This window comes from Dermacentor variabilis, chromosome 6 (assembly GCF_050947875.1).
Source record: "Dermacentor variabilis isolate Ectoservices chromosome 6, ASM5094787v1, whole genome shotgun sequence".
NCBI lineage: Eukaryota > Metazoa > Arthropoda > Arachnida > Ixodida > Ixodidae > Dermacentor > Dermacentor variabilis.
In genome coordinates this window covers 44,685,151-44,705,720 of record NC_134573.1, presented here as the reverse complement: position 1 = coordinate 44,705,720, position 20,570 = coordinate 44,685,151, and the positions used below count along the sequence as shown (strand labels likewise).

General features: G+C 48.8%; 2 protein-coding genes across 2 annotated transcripts in view; both read left to right on the top strand.

Moving 5' to 3' along the window:
• Positions 1 to 1,465: 1,465 nt before the first annotated feature.
• Positions 1,466 to 8,027, top strand: LOC142586107 (uncharacterized). Its single transcript, XM_075697364.1, has 3 exons — positions 1,466 to 1,666; positions 1,901 to 2,078; positions 7,613 to 8,027. Exons 1-3 carry the CDS (start codon positions 1,606 to 1,608, stop codon positions 8,025 to 8,027), a joined length of 654 nt encoding a protein of 217 aa, XP_075553479.1. The 5' UTR covers positions 1,466 to 1,605.
• Positions 8,028 to 9,100: 1,073 nt separating this feature from the next.
• The window catches only part of LOC142584773 (uncharacterized), a 62,796-nt gene continuing 51,326 nt past the window's right edge, over positions 9,101 to 20,570 (top strand). Inside the window, exon 1 of the mRNA XM_075695022.1 lies at positions 9,101 to 9,238. The gene's annotated coding sequence lies outside the window, so the exon portion shown is untranslated. The remainder of the gene's footprint in view (positions 9,239 to 20,570) is intronic.

The following is a 20,570-nucleotide window of genomic DNA, read 5'->3' as shown; positions in this document are numbered from 1 at the left end:
ATCCGCAAAGGTAACCGTTATACGTACATACTGATTTTATGCCAGTCATAAGGAATTGTACACTCACTGCTTAACTTTAAATTCCTTGCTGCATGAAGTTAATCAGTTATGCACAACCTTCTTGCACATGGTGAGAACTTCATTGCACTTCATTTAAGGATATATTTTGTTTGGAAAGTTTAGAAGCAGCAAGTAATAAATTTCTAACACGCACGTTTGATACCTCATCTTTGGTAGCTTTATATATGTAAAAAAGGGAAAGGCATTTCATGCATCCAAGTGTTTCAAGCACTCTCTTAAAATTGCCAGAGTGACAAAAAAGCATGAGCAAGCAAATGAAAGCATATCAGCAAGCTGTACCCGGAGCCTCATACCCGTGCTTAGTATTAGAAAGGTGTGTCCTGGCGACCTACGCAGCTGTATTCCACCACAGATCTGCGTGTGTTCCGTATTCTTGCGAGCTGTCACTAGCACTACAGAAGCTGCGCCATCGCGCCGAACACGGGGATTTCAGACGAGTCGCTTCCGGCGACACTATTACTTTCGCGTGACATAGAGCTAAGCAAGTTGGATCATTAGAGAGGTTTTGCTCAACCAACCAAGGCAGCGCAGACTGAAAGTAATCGTCCATGTCGCATCTAACGACAATCGCATCATGTCGCATGTTGCGACATGATACGATTGCAATACATATTGAAAAGGCGGCGCAGATAAGATGACTGTGCAGTGTTTCGAAGAAGGATGAGGGTACAAAGGCGCTGCAGAACAGAGTGTGGCAGCCTAGCGTCGCATTTTCACCGTGACGCGGAAACTTGAAATCACATCTGCATAAATATACCAGTGTCGTATGCTGCAGCACCTCCTCTACGCAAAAGAGGCAGTGTCTGCTGTCAAAGGTAGTTGCCAACCTTGAACTCCTTTCCTCCGCCCAACGGTTGCCAGCTGTCGACAGGCCGCATCACCCAATAGGAGTGCGCGTGTGATCAGTTCGTGCGGATTGAGCGCGCACCGAATTGCGTGACAGCATCCGCCTTTTGGGCGTCCGCACGCGGGCGGACGAGGAGCGGACAGGCGGATTGACCATGTTTTGGCTGCGTGCTTTTTCGTCCCGCGAACGGCCTTGGGGGAATGGGAGGGAGAGGGGGACGGCGTTGCGTTCCGGCAACAACAGCGCATTTCGCGACCGGGTTCAACGGAAACTAAAAGCCCAACCACATGCGGCTAATGGTGCCCGCCTGGCTACGCGTCACGCGTCAGCGAGGCCATGCGCGCCTGTCCCACGCGTCTAGAGAGGGGAGGCGCGCAGGCAGCGCGGGCGTCAGGGAGGTCTTCATCTTGGGCGTCATTTTGAGCGTACGCGACGGAAGTGGCAGCTTGTGCACCGACGTCACGTAGCCCGCATGTACACTTCCGGCGGTTCGGAAAAACAGGTTGTTGAAGTTTCGGAATCGTACCGAGGCGCCGGGAGTCGTTGCTGGTTTCGCTGTTGTTTGGCGTCGCTGGAACACCGATGCTACGGCGGCCATCAGCAACGAAGCGCTGATCGCCTGCGTTGAGGCTCGGCCTGCGCTTTGGCAAGCGAAGCACGAGCAGCACAAGAAGCACATGACGAGGTGCTTTTGGACCGAGGTGTCGAGGATAGTCACGCCCGACAGTACCGTAGCAGGTAAGTACTCGGTGTTTTATACGGGAGTCATGCGGGAGCAGTTTTAATCGTGATCGAGCCCGATCGGGATCGCGTTTTGTGATCACGATTGCATGTACTCCGCAATCTGCGTAGAGCTGATCGCGATCCAGAAATTTCATCGCACTCGATCGCGATCGCAGCCTGTGTGGAACCGGTATATGCTGACTCTCTTAGCCGACTCTCCAATGTCTAGAACGCGTTTCATCTCTGCAGATGACATTATCACAGCACTGCAGAAAAGATGGAAGTCATTGCCAGATCAATTTCGACGCCTTTTGAAGACGCTTCAGGAAGAGAAGAGCGGCGCCGGGGCAGACGATGTTCAGAACGACGTCATCAGGCCGTTTTTCGGTCAGACAATGTTCCTGCGCGACACAATGGAGTATAGACTGTAAGTGATTTTAATGTTTCCATCTCAGACGGCGTGTTAAAAATTAAACACGGGATGCTAGTGCTTTCCCTTTACCACGTCGACCGGAGATGCTGTATGTTTATATTGTAGCTGGTAATGTGCCGCCTTGTGGGGAACTCAAAATCGCGCTTACATGAGTAAATCGGCAGGTAGCATGCACTATAGTCAGCTTTGCCTAATAGGCGATAAAAGATTTGTGCAGCATCGCTACACCGACTATGGCATATTTCGGTAAATGTGACCCTGTCAGGGGACACATGCAGTACAAAGATATATATTTGTATACTTATTCATTTATTCAGTTACCCACAAAGCTAGTTTAGCTTTGCAGTGGGGAGCAGAGAAAGCAAAATACAGGTACAAAATAACAACTAATGTAACCCATAAAACCTAGCATTATAAAGCACCAGACAGAAGTGCAGGGAATATCACAAACTATCAGCACAAATAAAAAGAAAAAGACTTGCCTGACGCACACACAAAAGGAAAACGTTGGCAATAGTCACCACATATCACAATATGCATGTGGACTGTTAGATGCAAGTGATTTCTCTTGATTTTATACACTGATCATAGAATGCAGTGTGTAAGTCAACAGGCAGTATTTATCTGAGTATTTAGTATTGTTATATTCACGTTTGTTGACTGCAATGAACAGCTTTAATTTCGCATTTTGTTGCTTGCCAGCTCATTGCAAATCAGTGTTTCATCACAAACCATATTTTACCTAGCTCACTCAAGGATTCATTCACTGCCCTCATACTGTAGCGAAGTAAATGCAGAGAAGTATTAGTGACATTCTCAGCTATGTAATTGATGATACTGGTTTTTGTGTCTGCTCGGCAGGGTTTTACCTAATTATCACCTTCGATTATTTTGCGCATCCCAAGCGCTGTGGTCATCGCTTTAAGCGAAGCGTTCAGAATGTTTTCGGACAGCGCTGTTCTTCCTTAGAAAACATTTGCAAGTAAAGACTACATGATCCAATTAGCCACGTTTTCACTCTGGAAAAAAGGATTGCTGGAATTTTATGTGCCAACACCACGATCTGATTACATTGTTATATCTGGTATTTGTACCGTGTCCTGCACTGGTCACTCGTGCAATACTGTAGCTAGTAGTCAGCTGGGATGACGATGGTTCAACGACTACATTATTTTAGTATGATGCATTCAGTAAGAGCTATTTCACAAGACGGCAGCAGCAGAAAGAAAGAAGAGGCATAGAAGTCATTGCTTGTGGAAGCTTTCTAGAGGGGTTTGCTCACTAAAATAAGCTTCACTGATCCAATAAAACCCTTTACAAGGCAGATGGCAAGATGAAAAAGATTGTTATACATGACTTCCTAAATACAAACAACAAATGCACTGACTGCTACAAAGCTTCGCACTGTGTTCAAATTTGCATTCAGTTTAAAAATAGCTTAGTAAGACATGAATTTTAAAAAAAGATGAAAGGAAAACAAAGTTACAAGCCAAGAACATTTCAGGTAAGAATTGTAAACAGGAAAAAGGATTATGGTAAAGAAAGACATAACAATACTCTTACTCTATGTTTAGAAAGTACAAGCGTAGGTCTTTCATCGTGAAATTTATTAAATGGTTGTACTGATTAAGTGTAGTGGAGTGCTTGTTGTTAATAATTATTTCGAAACTGAAACATTCAAGATATTGTTACGTGTAGCTGATGTACAAGTCTATTTACAATATATTTACACGTAGACCAATGCTGGTAAAGATGGCAACGCTATATCAAGCGGCGCCACGTCGTCTTGTTCCTCTCAGTGTAGCCACACTGTGGCGGCTGTTCCGTAGCATCACCCCCGGCAGTAGAAGCACCGTCCCGGTGCTTAATCTACACATCCGCGGTGAAAGGTGTGTGGTATGGCTTTAGTCTCGCCACGTGAACGATGTCACTTGCAGCCGACAATGACGCTGAGAGGTTGGCGGGGATGACTTCACACGTGACATCGGTCACTTGGCGCACCACACGGTGTGGGCCAGGGTAGCGCGACAGCAGCTTTTCGGAAAGGCCCACACGTTGAATGGGTGACCAGAGAAGCACCAGAGAACCCGAAGTAAACCGCACGTCGCGATGGTGGCAATCATAGAAGTGTCTCCGATGCTCCTGCCAAGCCTCGAGACGGGTGCGGGCGAGCTGGCGTACATGGCCGACGTGTGCGATCGCGTCGCGGGAGTATTCAGTGGCTGAACGTGTGGCCGAGGGCAACAAAGTGTCTAAGGGCAACGCGGGTTCTCGGCCATATAGGAGATAGAATGGTGAATAGCGGGCGGTGTCGTGACGCGATGAATTATACGCGAACGTCACATATGGTAAGTCAAGATCCCAGTCGTGGTGGTCAGTCGCAACATACTTTGAAAGCATGTCGGTGATGGTCCGCTTGAGGCGCTCCATGAGGCCGTTGGTCTGTGGGTGGTAGGACGTGCTGAACTTGTGCTTTGTCGAGCAGGAGCGGAGGATGTCCTCGACGACTGCCGACAGAAAGCTGCGGCCACGGTCAGTGAGTAATTGGCGCGGAGCACCGTGCACTAAAATGATGTCATAGAGTGGAAAGTCAGCAACGTCAGTAGCACAACTTGTCGGGAGGGCTCTTGTGATTGCGTACCGCGTAGCATAATCAGTAGCGATGGCGACCCACTTATTTCCGGAGCCCGAGAGGTGAAACGGTCCAAGAAAGTCTAGACGAACACGGAAAAATGGTTCCGGTGGGATGTCGATCGGCCGGAGACATCCAGCTGGAGGTGTGGAGGGCTTCTTCCGGCACTGACAGGGCTCCCAAGCGGCAACGTAGCGCCGCACGGAGCGGGCGCGACCCGCCCAAAAGAATCGACGGCGTACACGGTCGTATGTGCGCAAGACGCCCAAGTGTCCAGCCATGGGAGCGTCGTGAAGTTGTTGGAGTGCAGTCGAACGCAGGTGTGACGGAATTACGAGCAGAAGGTTAAGGCCGTGTGGATCGAGATTGCGGTGGTATAGTGTCTCCTCCTTAAGGAGAAACATCCGGAGAGAGGCATCGCCAGGCGTTGACTCCGGATGGACGATGAGGGCTCGTATGAAGGATCGCGGCGTTGCTCGTTGCTGATTTCAAGCAACTGGGACACAGAGAAAACGCAAGCGATGGCGTCAGCATCAGCGGGGTAGCGGGACAAACAATAGGCATCCTGGTGCAAGCGTCCCGTCTTATATACCACGGAAAAGGTATAGTCTTGCAGGCGTAACGCCCAGCGATCGATACGTCCCGTGGGGTCCTTGAGCGAGGATAGCCAGCAGAGCGCGTGATGATCAGTGATGACACACAAGGGGCGTCCGTACAATTATGGACGAAACTTGGCAACTGCCCACACAAGTGCGAGGCACTCGCCCTCTGTGATTGAATAATTGCGCTCGGCGGGTGACAGAAGTCGGCTGGCATTGGCTATAACACGATCATGTCCACGCTGGCGTTGTGCTAACACTGCTCCTATGCCGTGACCACTGGCATCAGTTCGAACTTCCGCTGAGGCAGACGGGTCAAAATGGGCCAGAATTGGAGGCGTGGTAAGGAAAGTAGTGAGCTGCGAAAAAGATGCGCCATGGTTAGGTCCCCAAGAAAATAGGGCGTCATTATGCAAGAGGTCGGTAAGGGGACGTGCGATGGTCGCAAAATCCTTCACAAAGCATCGGAAATAAGAGCACAGCCCTAGGAAACTACGAACGTCCTTGGTAGACTTCGGAACAGGAAAGTTCGTAATGGCGCGAATTTTGTCCGGATCAGGTCGCACGCCTCTGGCGTCCACGAGGTGTCCAAGGACGGTGATTTGGCGGCGAGCGCAGTGACATTTTGACGAGTTCAACTGGAGACCGGCGCGGCGGAACACGTCAAGAATCGCCGAAAGATGGTCTAGATGCGTGTCAAATGTGGGCGAATAAACGATGACATCGTCCAGATAGCACACACAGGTGGATCACTTGAACCCCTGAAGCAAAGAGTACATCATTCGTTCGAAGGTGGCGGGCGCGTTACAGAGACCAAAATGCATCCCCTTGAACTGATAAAGGCCGTCAAGGGTAATAAATGCCGTCTTCTCTCTGTCCATGTCGCCGACGGATATCTGCCAGTAGCCGGACCGTAAGTCGATAGAAGAAAAATAGGTGGCACCGTACAGGCAGTCTAGAGCGTCATCAATACGTGGCAGAGGGTACACGTCCTTTTTTGTGATTTTGTTCAGGTGGCGATAATCTACACAAAAACGCCACGTGCCATCCTTCTTTTTGACAAGTAGGACAGGAGAATCCCAGGGACTACAAGAAGCCTCAATAATGTCCTTTTCAAACATCTTTTTCACTTCCTGTTGGATAACAGCTCGTTCGGACGCAGAAACACGATATGGACGTCGGTTAATAGGTTTCGTATCGCCAGTGTTTATGCGATGGATCACGACGGACGTTTGACCTAAGGGTCGATTGTCAAAGTCAAAAATGTCGCTATAGCCTTCGCCTTCAAGATCGCGGCAAAGAGCTTGAGCTTCAACAGGTGTAACGTCAGAGGAAACCATCTTCTCAATGTCGACGTCAGTACCGTGCGATGACGTCACGGTATGGGCTGAGCTGTGACGATCTTCCACTGTGAATGACTCGATCTCACCATCCTGCAAAGCGCTAATTATAGCCAATGAAATCCCCTGAGGCAGAACTTGCGCGGTTAGCGCGAAATTGACAAGGGGAAGGCCGGTGCGGTTACCAGTAATTGTCAGTACAGTGTGCGGCACGGTAACACCATGTGTAAGTATAACTGCCGGAATAGGTGCCACCACGTAATTACCGTCAGGTACAGCTGGTGAGGACAACAAGTCGACGTGTGTCACAGATTGAGGCGGTAGGCGAATAAAACCCATGCAGCTCAAACGGTTTGGAGGCGGGTCCACATGGTCGGCAAGAAGAGGCAAGTCAAGGCGAAGTGAGCCGGCCGAACAGTCAATGAGGGCAGAATGCTTGGCAAGGAAATCCAGACCGAGAATGAGTTCGTGAGGGCAATGCTCGATGACGGTGAAGAGAACGACGTTGTGTCTCTCAGCAATGGTGAGGCAGGCAGAGTACATGCCAACAATAGCGACAGTCCCTCCGTCGGCGACTTGTACAACTCGGTTCGGGACAGGCGTCAGAACTTTCTTGAGCCGACGGCGAAGAGCAGCACTCATGCACTATCTCGAGTACGACGTATCACTAGCGTTAGGCACGCAGATATCGTAAGTGCTTAAATGAATCTGAAGGGGAAAAAAACAAAAAATACAAAAGCTACACTTCAGTGCATGCAAAAAATGTTCCTTCTGGTTGCGTACGCAAGCCGCTCTTGTCCCTACAAAACTGACTAACAGCTTGGCCGTTGCTCTCTAATGAAAATGACACCTTAAGACAAATGTGGAGGAACTTGAGCCATTAATTTTTTTTCCTTTAGACCGGCACATTAGTTGCACATTCAGAATATGTGCAAACCTTATTACGTCCACATGCAGGACACCCGGAAGCGTTCCACCAGTGCCCCCATCAAGTGAGGAGGAAAATGCTGCGGACATCTTAACAAAGATGCGCCAGTTTTCCAATCTGACAGCGCTTGAAGCACCGTCACCGTCAGCTGGTCACACGCGGAAGCAGCGATATTGTCTGCGGCGTCGCACGAGTCTGCAGAATCACAGGACATTTTGGAACATCTTGATTCACTGCTGCTTGAAGAAGTGCTGTACACTGCAAAGGCTTCCGAAGCACACCACAGCAGGCCGCAATCATAAGCATCGCTGGCTTCAGCAGACAGAGCTAGGAAGGTTGGGAAGCGTTGCATCTGAAGCAACAACATCAAGAGGGGGGAAAAGGAAAAAGAAAGATGAGGGTCAAATAATATTACAGGAATTAGGCAATGTAAACACAGGATAACCACAGGATAACCACAGGATAACCTTGAACGTTTTGCTGTATCTCTGCTCGAACACATGAGACAAGCATCTTGACATGAAAATTAAACTGATGCAACGAGTAAAGGAATTCAAGGATCAGTGTATTTTTAAACGCATGCCTTTTGCATAATAAAGCCAAGAGACAATGAAAGAAAGGAAATCATTGAGGAATTAATTGTTTTATATTGAGATGTGGAAATGAGGAGGAAAAGGAAAATGAAAGTGGATGAAAAGATTACTTCCGATTGGTGGGAGACAAACCCACAACTTTCCGATTATGCTTGCGTTGCTCTACCAATGAAGCTGCTGCAATGGTTATCCCTTTGCAAGCTTTCTTGAGGAGATATGTGCATGTACTAGATCTCGCCCTGGTAGCGCTAGCCAGCAACAACACTCCCAGAGCCTTATCTAGTACATATAAACCCCCTAAGAAACTGATCGAGGTATAGTCTCCACTGTAGCTCAATTGGTTTTCGGTTTACGTCCCACCAGTGGCAAGTTACCTTTTGTCCACTTTCATTTCCCTTCTCCTTGTAACGTCGACATTACAAATAAAATGACAGTTATTTCCCTCTATGGTTTACTACATTTCCTTCTCTGTTGATTTCATATCAAAGCTCCTCAGTACTTCTTTTTATTTAAAAAATAAATTATGGGGTTTCACGTGCCAAAACCACTTTGTCATATGAAGCACACCGTAATGGGGGACTCAGGAAATTTGGACCACCTGGGTTTCTCTAACGTGCACCTAAATCTAAGTACTTGGTGTTTTCGCATTTCGCCCCCATTTAAATGCGGCCGCCGTGGCCGGATTTTGATCCCGCGACCTCGTGCTTAGCAGCCCAACATCATAGCCACTAAGCAACCACGGCGCGTCTTCTTTTTGTTCATTTCATATTGTGTTGTGTCTGCATTTTTGCGCACGATTATTCAAGAACTTCATAAAGTTGATACCTGTAGGCCTAGTTGGTTAGCCATTGCTACAGTAGAGATTTGTGAACATGTTTTAGAAACCCACCTCCTCCTCCTCTTCATCATCATCAACAGCAGCAACAGCAGCAGTAGCAGCAGCAGCAGTAGCCTATTGTATGTCCCCTGCAGGACGAAGGGCTCTCCCTGCGGCCTCCAATTACCCCTGTCCGGCGCCACCTACGGAGAGAAACAAACACAAGCACTGACTTGGAACTAAAGGTCTGTTGTTCCAAGACAAGTGTTTATCTCTTTGATGCGTCCAGACTCATTCAACCTGTTTTGCAGCAAAGAACCTTTTTGAGTTCACCACCTGTGCATGCCTGAGTTTGTGCATGCACCTACGGCTGCCTGTACATGCCTGTAAAGAAAAAAATTGTAATGGGCCTTTTACCAGTGTAATTTGAAAATTTACACTGGTAAAAGCTACGCCAAACTTTTAAAAAGCAGAGCAATATAATTCACAATAAAGTAATTGCTATCATTGGAGTGCAAAGACTGGCTGCCGCTAGATAATGAGCAATTGTAGTGGTTCGCGAGCATTTGTAGTTTCAAATATGATGGGAATTAGACAGTAACTATTCGTACTTGAAAATTAACCATTTGGTTTTTATTTTGCAGTATCCAAACTAAATAAATATTTCGCAATAATGAACTGTTACAGTTTGGTTACTGTTTCTTCGTCTGCTAAACAAAGTGGTGTGTCTCAAATTATCAGAATTGAAACAATAACAAAAGTTTTCGAAGCAATGCACAAACGAATTGGTTAATGCAGGCTTTGTTTTTCGTTTTGCAGCTGAAGCCTACGCGATAATCTGTGGTTTTTGCTTCTAGACTATCATTTAGTCTTTTTTGGCAGCATAGTTCTGCATCAGTTTTATCTTTTACACTACCATAAGCTATGTTTTTTCGCAAAGGGCCCTATTACACATCTCTACAGCACACAAGTCCTCTAGCAGCTTTCTTTATACCACAACATCTGATATCTTTCAGGCAACCATTATTCAGCGCTTATGAAAAGCCAGTCATACCGCAGTCATTAATTCTTAGAACTCCTGTTTCCAACCAGGCCTTAATGATTCACAGACTATTTGTGCAGTTTTATTTATGACAGTGCTTTTTAAAATTGACCCTAATTAACCCTCGTAGCCTTCTTTTTTTCCGCTATTCAGTACCAGTGTGGTGCCTAGTTATATCAAAACAAATATTGCTATTGTAAATATATGAGTCTGCTTTGACTAATCGATATTCCATTCGCATCCAACAAAGTTGATATTCACCTACCTATAAAAATTTGTGCAAGTAATATGCATGATTAAGGGTTAAGATTATCAATTTTCTTACGCGGTTATCGGAACAAAGAAGAAACTTATGAAGACTGATGAGATAAGCGCCAAGTTTACATGCACAGCAGTATCTTAACATGTGTGCCAGCAATGTCCCTCATAGCTATGTGACATTACCTTCATAAAGTGGTCTTTCAGCCTTCCCAGAATGCTCGGCGGGCCACATGAATGCAGAGTGAAGCCGTTTCAATCCCCACATGGTAAGCCAAGGCAGCATCTTTTATGTCTTGCCCGGATGCCAAGTAGCTGGAATGAAAGTTGGAAAAAATTAGTGCCCAATTCTCAGTTGTTGTTTGCATATTAATTATGACGACATGACTTTTCTTGACAATTATTTTCATGGCTTTGGGTGCACTTTTTAGGTGACATACGCTGAAAATAATTTGTGCAGCTTAACTACCACATGCATGTGCAAGCATTCCCCATTGCATGTTTTCCAAGTTGTGCAAGGACAAAAGCGCTGAGGTAGCTTTTGTGTGATACCATTCAATGGCAAAGATTTGGGATTAAGTTAGCTCATAACTACTACACTGGTGATTCACCAAGTGCGAACTCTTATTCGCTGTGATATTTTTAGGTATTTCTTTTTTCACTAGCATTGTAAGTGGCTTCGTTATTTATTTTGTCTTACTTCAATGTGTTGTGACCCTTCCCTGCTTTCGCTGCCGAAAGGCAGCTAGCAATAATATGTAAATAAATAAAATAAATCGTATATTAAGTGACAAAGAAATGGTGTTTGCTCTTTAGGCCGCACATTCTGTACTCCTCCAATCGCATATTATTTCTGCAGGGGCAACTAGCCTTTACAAGCCTCAATGGTATAGCAAGTCGCCCTTCAGGCTCCAGGGGTTCTCGAATGTGGCGCTGCCATGTGAGGTCCTGTGCTACAAAGCTCAAGAGCTTGTCAGAGAGCTGCGGCGTCATGCGAAAGAACTTATAGAAAAATCCGTGGTCAGCGTGACGCATCCGCGGAATCTGTAAAAAAAAAGGTGCATTATTACCTGACAGAAGGCCCTTGACCTACCCACGTATTCGCGCAAGTACCAGGAGCTGTACACTTTTAACTGACAAACATGCATAGCCACTGGCCCCGATTAACTTCACCCCTTGCATTGTTTATATGCTCGAATACAAACAGTATGTCGGCAAAACGGGGCAACCATTGGCTGTTAGAATAAACAAAAATTGTACGGCCACTGCCAAAAAACTTTCGAAAGCACTGGTACAGCACTTTAACCTGCCCAGGTCACAATTTGATTACATTACACTTCATATTCTACAGTCACACTTCGGAGAGGCAGGAAATATAAGGAATCATATTTCATGCATAAGTTTACTATGTGACCAACGCCTATAATGTTTCAAAAGGTGCTCTTGAATGGCAGGTATATTACTAGCAGTCCTTAACATTTTGTAGGTGTGCGCAAATAGCAAACAGTAGATTTAAAATTGAATATCGAATCAAATGAAGAAAAATAAACGAAATGTGTGGATATCGAATAAAATATCGAATAGCAGAAAATTTATTACAAAACCTAATCCTAACAAATTTTGTGCAAGAAAGTAGGGTGCTGCAAAAGCTCTGTATATTGAGTATGCTCTACTGTTAATGAAGGGAGCTCCAAATTAGTATTCTAGCACTGGCTACAGCTTAGTTCTAGCATATGAAGGTCTGGAAAATACTGTTATTATTTGTATGTTGAATGGAATCAAGTGCTTCGACTTTGGCTCACCGCACATGTCCCACCGCATCGATCATCATCACAAAGTAGGCATTCCCGTATGCAACACACACACCTTATTTTACTCATTTTTACCTCGTACATCAAAAGAGTGGAGCGGAGTCACCGTTGACATTGTTACTATTAATGATGACGACATCTTCCACGATGCATTAGCTAACAGTGTATGATTATGCTATGTGATGTATTAGCTAACATTCCATAATTACGAGTTTCATTTGTATGAATTAACTGCACTGCCTGCTTCTTGTTCAATTATTTCTGTGTACGTCGAATCATTACGAGCTTCATTCGTATGAATTAACGTCACTCACAGCTTTGTGTTCAATTATTTTTGTGCAACAACCCACTCCCCTCTGTAACGCCAATTGGGCCTGAGGGTATAATAAAGAAAGTTGCAGTCTTGCCCGAAAGATGAAACATCGGTTGCGATAGAAAATTAGTGCACAGCTATACGAATTAAGCACCAAAGCTTTATCGGCCGTGTAAACTGGGAAACATTCGCTTATTAACCAAATGAACAAGCATGGTGTCAGCGCACACGGATAAACATCAACACATCACACTAAAATGAGCGCGGACACTCACTGGCAAAACGTTGGTGTGGGCATGAATGGCAGCAGCCGGGAGCGAAGTGATCTTCGTGCGGTCTATCGCTTCAACGTTAGAGCGGCGAGAACACAGCGCGCACAAAGGTATGAGCCGTCTGCAGATCACTTGCAGGAGAGGGCGCACGCATCCGTGCAAATTACGCACTTATTGGCGGAGTCGAAGCCGCCACCTCTTCTACCTCCCCTCCCCTCCACGCTGCCTCCCTGCTTGCCTCTATATATGGCGCGCGAGATTGAGCCACATTGAGCCGCGATCGTTAAAAGCCCAGCCACACGTAGCACGGTATAAGCGTCTCGCTACGCGTACCCGTAAGCGTACGCGTCTTTGAGCGGTTACGCGGGTGATGAAGGGAAGGGCGACCAGCCACACGATACGCGCACATGTGCGCGACTCACTGTGCGCTGCACAGGGCTGACAGACCAGCGTCGCCGCAAACGTTAGTGCTTGGGTTTGAGAAAAGTTTATCCTTAATTTCATTGTGACTAGCCTTTCTCTTTAATTTATCGATCTTAGAGCTCCCACATTGTTTTCAAGCTCAGAAATGTACGCCGTTTTATCTACACGTCGTTACGGGAAGCAAAGCTCCATCCATGATCAACATCACCACTGTTGATGCGCACGCACCATAGCGTCTGCTCGCCCACACTGCAGATGCGCGACCACACACGATGTTGCTGCCAAGATTTTTCTTATCCGCTTGCTTCTCCAGCTTCAGCGTTCTCTGCCCGCAATGTGCGACACGAAAATGAAGCTTGTGCTTCTTGCATAGACGCTTTTGCTACTGCTGCTTCTGCGAACGCGGCGGGAGCGCAGAAAGCGTCTGCAGCGACTTTGGTGGCTCCGGTTTGTCTTTCAATGTCGCAAAGAAGTCCACTCGGAGCTACCATCCTGTGCGGACATGAGGTTTGGAGCTCCTGCGTCAGCACCAGACGCTACAGCGTCTCACGCGCTCTTCCTCGCCCTATTCCGAGCACGACAACGGACGCTTCCTGCGACCTTCCACGGCGACGTCAAGATCACCACCGATGCAGCAGGGACGCTCGCGGCGTCTCTGAGCCGTAGTGCTCGAGCTAAGCCTCAGCGTGGTCAGGATCGGCGTCCAGGGACAGCTGACCTTGTACAACACCGCGAGAACCCGTTGACCACGATCATGGATGTGGAAGCCACCGACGGCGACGATCCAGCAACAGAAGGATATCCAGAGGACCCAGCGGATGGATCATGGCTCACGGCTCGCGGCCGGCGGAGAAGCCACGCCAACGTTAAGTCTGACCCAGCAGCCCTCTGCCAAGAGACGCAGCATTCGAACCAAACTGTACCACGACGACCCCAGAGGCCCCCACCTCTGCCCATTGAGGATTTTAATGTCATCCTGCGCCCGAGAAACGGTCTCACATTCGGTGAGTGGCCTCGCCACACTCTGACTCGCGCCGTCGGCATCGAGGCGTGCCTCAAGGAACAAGAGGTCGACGAACTTCACCTACGTGTTCAAAGTGCCCAAAACATCGCCCTCATCAGCACGCCAAGTGAAAGAATAGCGACCAGCCTTAACAAGATGGCATCGCTTGCACTTGGCCCGCATCGCTACCCCATCTCAACATACATCGCCTCCCCCGATAATTCCTGCAAAGGAGTCATCACGGGTCCCGACACAGGGACTACATCAACCGTACTTTTAGATCACCTGTTGGCACCTGGGGTGGAAATCCTCGTTGCTCGCATGATGGGGTGAACAACCACGGCCATCATAACATTTGCTGGCCTCGAGGTACCGCGCTACGTTAAGTATTATGGGGCCGAGTAACGATGCTACATACACACCGCGAGGGCCCAGGTGTGCAGCGTATGCCTCACAGTGGGCCACCGTGCGGATGTCTGCCCCACGCCAAGCTTCAAGCGCTGCACCACATGTGGGACTGAAAACCCATCCACCACCGAACCTCACCAGTGCCAGCCCCGGTGCCTGACGTACAAAGGGGATCATCCGACAACCGATCCCAGCTGTCCGGGCCGGGCACGAAAGCCACCCAACAAGCAATGAGTGCGCCAGGAACTCGAGAAACAAAAACGGCAACAGCATCGTCCTCTGGCCCAATCTAGAGAGCGACGAAGCCGATCGCGGTCCCGTTCCCGATCCCGGTCCCGATCCCGGTCCCGATCCCGGTCACGACCTCGGAGCCGAGGCCCCTGCGAGTGTTATAAGAACCGCGAGCGGGTACCGCCATCAACTTCATCATCATCCTCATCACCACCGTCGTCACCACCACCAGTGGCACCACCACCGGCGAAGAAGTCGCCACCACTACCGCAACAGCTACCATTAGCAGCACCCGAAGGGCCAGCCGGACCTAAAGGGGTAAGTTGGGTGGAGGGCCCGCCACCTTCACTGCGCAAATCTCCCTCCCACTCATGCGAACCTCAGTCCCTACCTGAAACCCAATCCAAATCCCAGGCGCCTCGCGCGAAGATCCCTCCCCAGTCCACAACTGCATTGTGCCGCGACCTCCAGCAGGAGCTTCAACGAGAATTGCACCGTGCTATACAGGAGATGCGAGAAAGCATTCTCACGGAGGTGAAGGAAATGATCCGAGCCGCCTTTGTAGGCTTACAAACCACCGTGCTGAAACAAATGCTACATGAAATTACTAACGAACTCAAGCAGAGCGTGAGAGAGCTCACGGCACAACCCCTTCCCCCTAAATCATCATCCTCCTCATCCTCATTAGTCGCACGCGCTACACCAACCTCAGCGCCGTCACTAGCGAGAACCGAGCCCGCTCACCTGTACGTTCGCCCAGCCCAGCTACAGAATTATGGCTCCTCCAATGCAAATGCAAAATAGAACGGCGGGACTGACGATGTGGCAATGGAATTGCAGGGGTTACCGATATAAACGGGGCTTGCTGCAACAGTACGTTGCCGCATCGTCAGAACCGCCGGACATCATACTTCTCCAAGAGCCGGGCGCCACCCTTGTAACTATCAGTGGCTGCGAGGCCATTAGGGGCTCGGACGAGGCGAAAATGTGCGCGCTTGTGTCCAAGAAACTCGCCTATACGCATACTACTCTCACGTCAGATATCCCTCATCAAATCATTGAGGTTGTCCCCGCGGACACGAGACAAAATAGCCTGTACATCTTAAATGTATACAGTGCACCCCGGGCTCGGTGGGACAATTTTCAGTATCTACTCTTGGAACTCATCAAGTTGGGCCCGGTGTCCGTAGTGTGCGGTGACTTCAATGCCGCACACGTTGCCTGGGGCTATCGCAGTAACACACCATAGGTCACCCGTCTTTCGGACCTCACACATAATCACCGATTCACCGTCACAACAGATCATACCCAGCCTAGTCGCCAGGGAAATAGCGTCGAGAGAGACCGGATCTCACTTTCAGAGGGGGGTCCAGGGCGAGTGGCTAAACACTTGCGAGACGCTGGGTAGCGATCACCACATTCTCATCATCCACATCAATCACACAAGTTACAAACGCCCTGAATAGAAAATTTGCATTACAAATTGAACCAAACTTTGCGAAATCCGTAAGAATCGAGCCACAGGACATGAAAGCCCCAAAAATTATGCCAGTTGGCTCAGTGATTTACACAATGATCTAAACAAAACAAAACGACTAGCCCCATAACCACGACGACACAGACCCCCGAGGTCGACCCGCATCTCCTACAGCTGCGGGACGTGTGCCGAGGTCTCACGAAGCGATGGAAGCAGTAAAAGTTCAATCGAAAATTGCGCTACAGAATATCCCAAATTACGAGAGCAGCCCAGGAATACGCAGACCAGCTAACCAGTGCTAACTGGCAAACGTTTTGTGATAAGCTAAGTGGTACGCTGGGCACCGTGAGAACGTGGGCAGTCCTTCGGTCGCTAATAAATCCGAGAAACACGAAATCCCATAAAAACGGGCAGCTTCAAATTTTCCTCCACCAGTACGGAGGAGACGGAGACCAGCTCCTGGAGGACCTTAAACAAAGGTATCTCTCCTGTGGCTCTAAGCCAAGCTATCCGGACTAACCGTATAGAGAAGAAAGTGACCCGCTAGGCACTGTCCAAGAAATCAATGCCGCACTCGTAGACATTCATAGGAACACCGCACCCGGAGAGGACGGTATACGTTATACTCTACTGCGAAATCTCCCGGATGAGGACCTGGAAACGATCTGTGTTATGTACAATCAGCACTGGCACGCCGGCACCCTTCCTCTAGATTGGCGACGTACCGAGATCACTTTCATGCTCAAGCCCGGAAAACCCCTGTCGATCCAAAATTTGCGGCCGATTTCCCTCACATCGTGCATCGGAATGCTGCTTGAGTATGTAATCCTAAAACGGCTTGAACCTTTTTTGGAGATGCAAAATTTCTTCTCCCACACAGAGTTTGGATTTCACCCCCATTTGTCCGCTCACGATGTTGTTCTTCAGATAAAAGAGGATCTCGTTGACCCCCCCCCCATAAGGGCTCCGACGATAGCTCTTTTGGCGCTTGATGTCAAAGGATCTTTCGACAACGTTTCCCATGGTCTCATCCTTCAGAACCTGGCCCAATTACGTGCGAGCCTTCCTCAAGGACCGTGTAGCCACAGTGGGAATGGGCCCATATCGGTCAACAGATATTAAAGTTACCGGAGCGGGGACACCTCAGGGGTCGGTGCTCTCGCCGACGCTATTCAACATAGCTATGACGAGACTACCCCAGTTACTGGAAAAGGTTGAAGGGCTATACCACGCGGTTTATGATGACGATTTGACTCTTTCGACGTGCACCGGCTGGGATGGAGACATTCAGGACCGCCTACAGACGGCGGTGGATATAGTGCAGGCGTACCTCGCGACTGGAGACCTCGAATGTGCGCCAAATAAATCAGAACTATTACGAATCCGACCCCGAAGCAGCTATGAAACGCAAATTTCAGTGATTGAAGTGAGAATACAAGGCATACCAATTCCCACTGCACAAAGGGTGCGAATCCTTTGTTATCACCTACAATCCAATGCCAAAGCTCACTTCACGGTAGATCTCCTTGGTCGACAGTGCGAGCAAATCATCGGTATGATGAGGCGTGTTAGTAACCGCCACTCAGGACTCAAGGAAACCGATATGCTGCGGTTGGTCAAGGCATGCATTATCAGCCGGCTAACCTATCACCTCCCATACCACAACCTGACGCTCTCTCAGACCAAACCTATAAACACAATTATTAGAAGAGTCGTTAAGCAAGCACTCGAAATTCCTGTATATGCTTCCACGGAACGACTACTTGCTCTCGGGGTACACAATATCATCGAGGAACACATCAAAGCACACAGAATGGCACAACTCGAGCGATTGAGACTGACCCCTACAGGCAGGCATTTGCTCTCGCGGCTGGGCTACCCACAGCATTCACCCTCTACGCGAGAGCATGTCCCGGTCCCATCAAACATCCGAACCGTACTCCCCATAGCGCCCATACCTCGCAATATGCATCCATAGCATCATAATGGTCGCCGGGATGCACGTGCTAGATACCTTCGGAAACTCCTCAACGCTCAGCCGGAAGGCACCGTCTATTATACCGACGCTGCCCACTATGCTCTTGCGACCAGAAACAAAGAAAGACAGGTGCCGGTGGTGGCGGACGATCAGGGTAATATCGTCACCTCGTGTAGCGTCCAAACCGAGGCTACGCTCACAGGGGAGACGTTGGCCATAGCACTCGCCTTCAACCACATCGTCGGTCACATGAAAAGATCACCAAAACACGACCACATCATCATTGCAGACTCACAAGGCGCATGTCGAGCCTACCTCAGGGGTCATATACCTGAGGAAGCCAATCGCGCTCGCACCAGCACACGTAATCTCCCCGCCATTCCAGGTCCCTCAATACCACGCAACAGGCTGATTTTGACACCTGCTTATGCCTCACTGTCGGGCAATGACCGCGCTCATGCCGCTGCCCGATAGCTAACCTGCCGGGCACCTGGCAGTGAGGCGAGCAACCCATATCAAGCCTCCCAGAATTTGCCCAACACATACCGGGACACTCTAGACATTTACAGACTAGGGCGCTTGCAATATCACCCTCCTCCCGAATCCTTCTCCCGGGATGAAGCCGTATCCCTGTGACGGCTTCAAACCAACTTATATCCGAACCTCCTCCTTCTCAAGAAGCTCTCCCCAACCTTATATCCCACTGCCTGCCCAGGGTGCGGTGCACCACCGACGACATTCCACGTCGCGATTGAGTGCCAAAAACCACCTAAGGATATCCCTCTTCTACCATCCCCCTAGCCAACATATGCGCAGTGGGAGGTGATCCTCCGTCGCTCCGAGCCTCAGGTCTGGCTGGCCCTGATTCGAGCACGAGCGGTAGCGACAGCCATTGGTGCCCTGGAATGAGGGCCCCAACCACATAAATCCTTTCACTTTATAATAAAGTTTCTTCTCTCTCTCTCGCAAAGAAGCACTTTACTACACGGCTGCGCGTAACCGCTTTCCTTTCGATTATCTACAGTGGTAGAACAAGGAGCCAGCGTTGGGAAATGGGATCTTGTCTTCGTCAGGACAGCAGTTACTTTCCTTACCAGCGTTTTTAAGAGCATGCATAGGAAGCACAGATGAAAAGGATAAAATCGTTATGCGGGAATAGCACACACAGCGTGCAAACGCCACTATTTCCCGAGCGGCACCGCGTCGTCGGTACAAGGTTCGTCCAGGTTGACAGCATCGATGTAGCGATAACGTAACGTACGCGAACAGACGGAACGATTGGAGCATGGCGTATTTCGGAAAGCGCGAAAGCATGGGCGAAGATCGGGCTGATTAGCCGCCAGATATACGCAGCTCGTGTATTAGATACGCGGTGACGATACTTGACGCCACTTCAACATCTCTCTGTATAACCCTTGCAGGCGTAGGCATTAGCACATACCTTCACTAACTATGAAGCTTCAGAGGGGGAGTACTTGGTCATGTTGAAAAACATGGTGATACAGCTTGTGAAACGGGGGTAAACGAGAAACTTTTCTGCGAGATGCTCAAGAAGGAAGTGCTAGGGAAGTTTCATGGTGGAGATGCTCGCAGTTCAGTTATAATTAGATTATATAAAACGAACGAAGTTATTCTGGACAAGTTCAATCGAATTTAGTAAGTTGTCATAGCTGAGGCCCCACGCGGCTGTAGGATATTCCAGTTTTCAACGTATTAGTGACTTATAAAGCTGCAGTGTTAAGCTACATCGAGCAGTGGAAAGGCTACGACGCAAATTGTCAAGCATACGGTGTTGGATCTGAATGACAATCACAATTGCTGACCCCCAGATATTGGACTTTGCCGTTGGGTGCGGGAGTTAGCCGAAGTTGAGGAGGACTTTGAGATGAAAACTGGAGGTTTATTTACATTACTTACAGTGAGAGTGCAAAGAAATTAACAGTCAAAGTCATTACGGGCCGGCAGCAACTCGGACGCTGCGGCCCGTGGCAAGAAGCTCGAAAGCGATGAATGAAGGAATGCTCCCTTGCCGCTCCCGGTCTCTGGCTTTTAAGCCCTTGTGTGTCTCGAAGTCACGTCACGTTCGGCCAATCGGCGAGCCCGCTCAGGTGACGCCATTTTCGGCCAATCGGTGAGCCCACTCAGGTGTCCTCATTTTCGGCCAATAGTAGGCGCCCGTGCGATTGTGTCACACCCGGCGCAGAGGGTCGCTCCTTGGGCTCCGAAGGCTTACTTCTCTCTGCGGTATTGCCTTGCTGGCTTGCAAGCGCCGTCACAATAGGTGGAAGGCGGCGACGTTTCAGTGCTGCAAAGCAGCTTTGCTCGGGACCTGCCTTACCTGGAACCGTGCCAGGCTCGCGC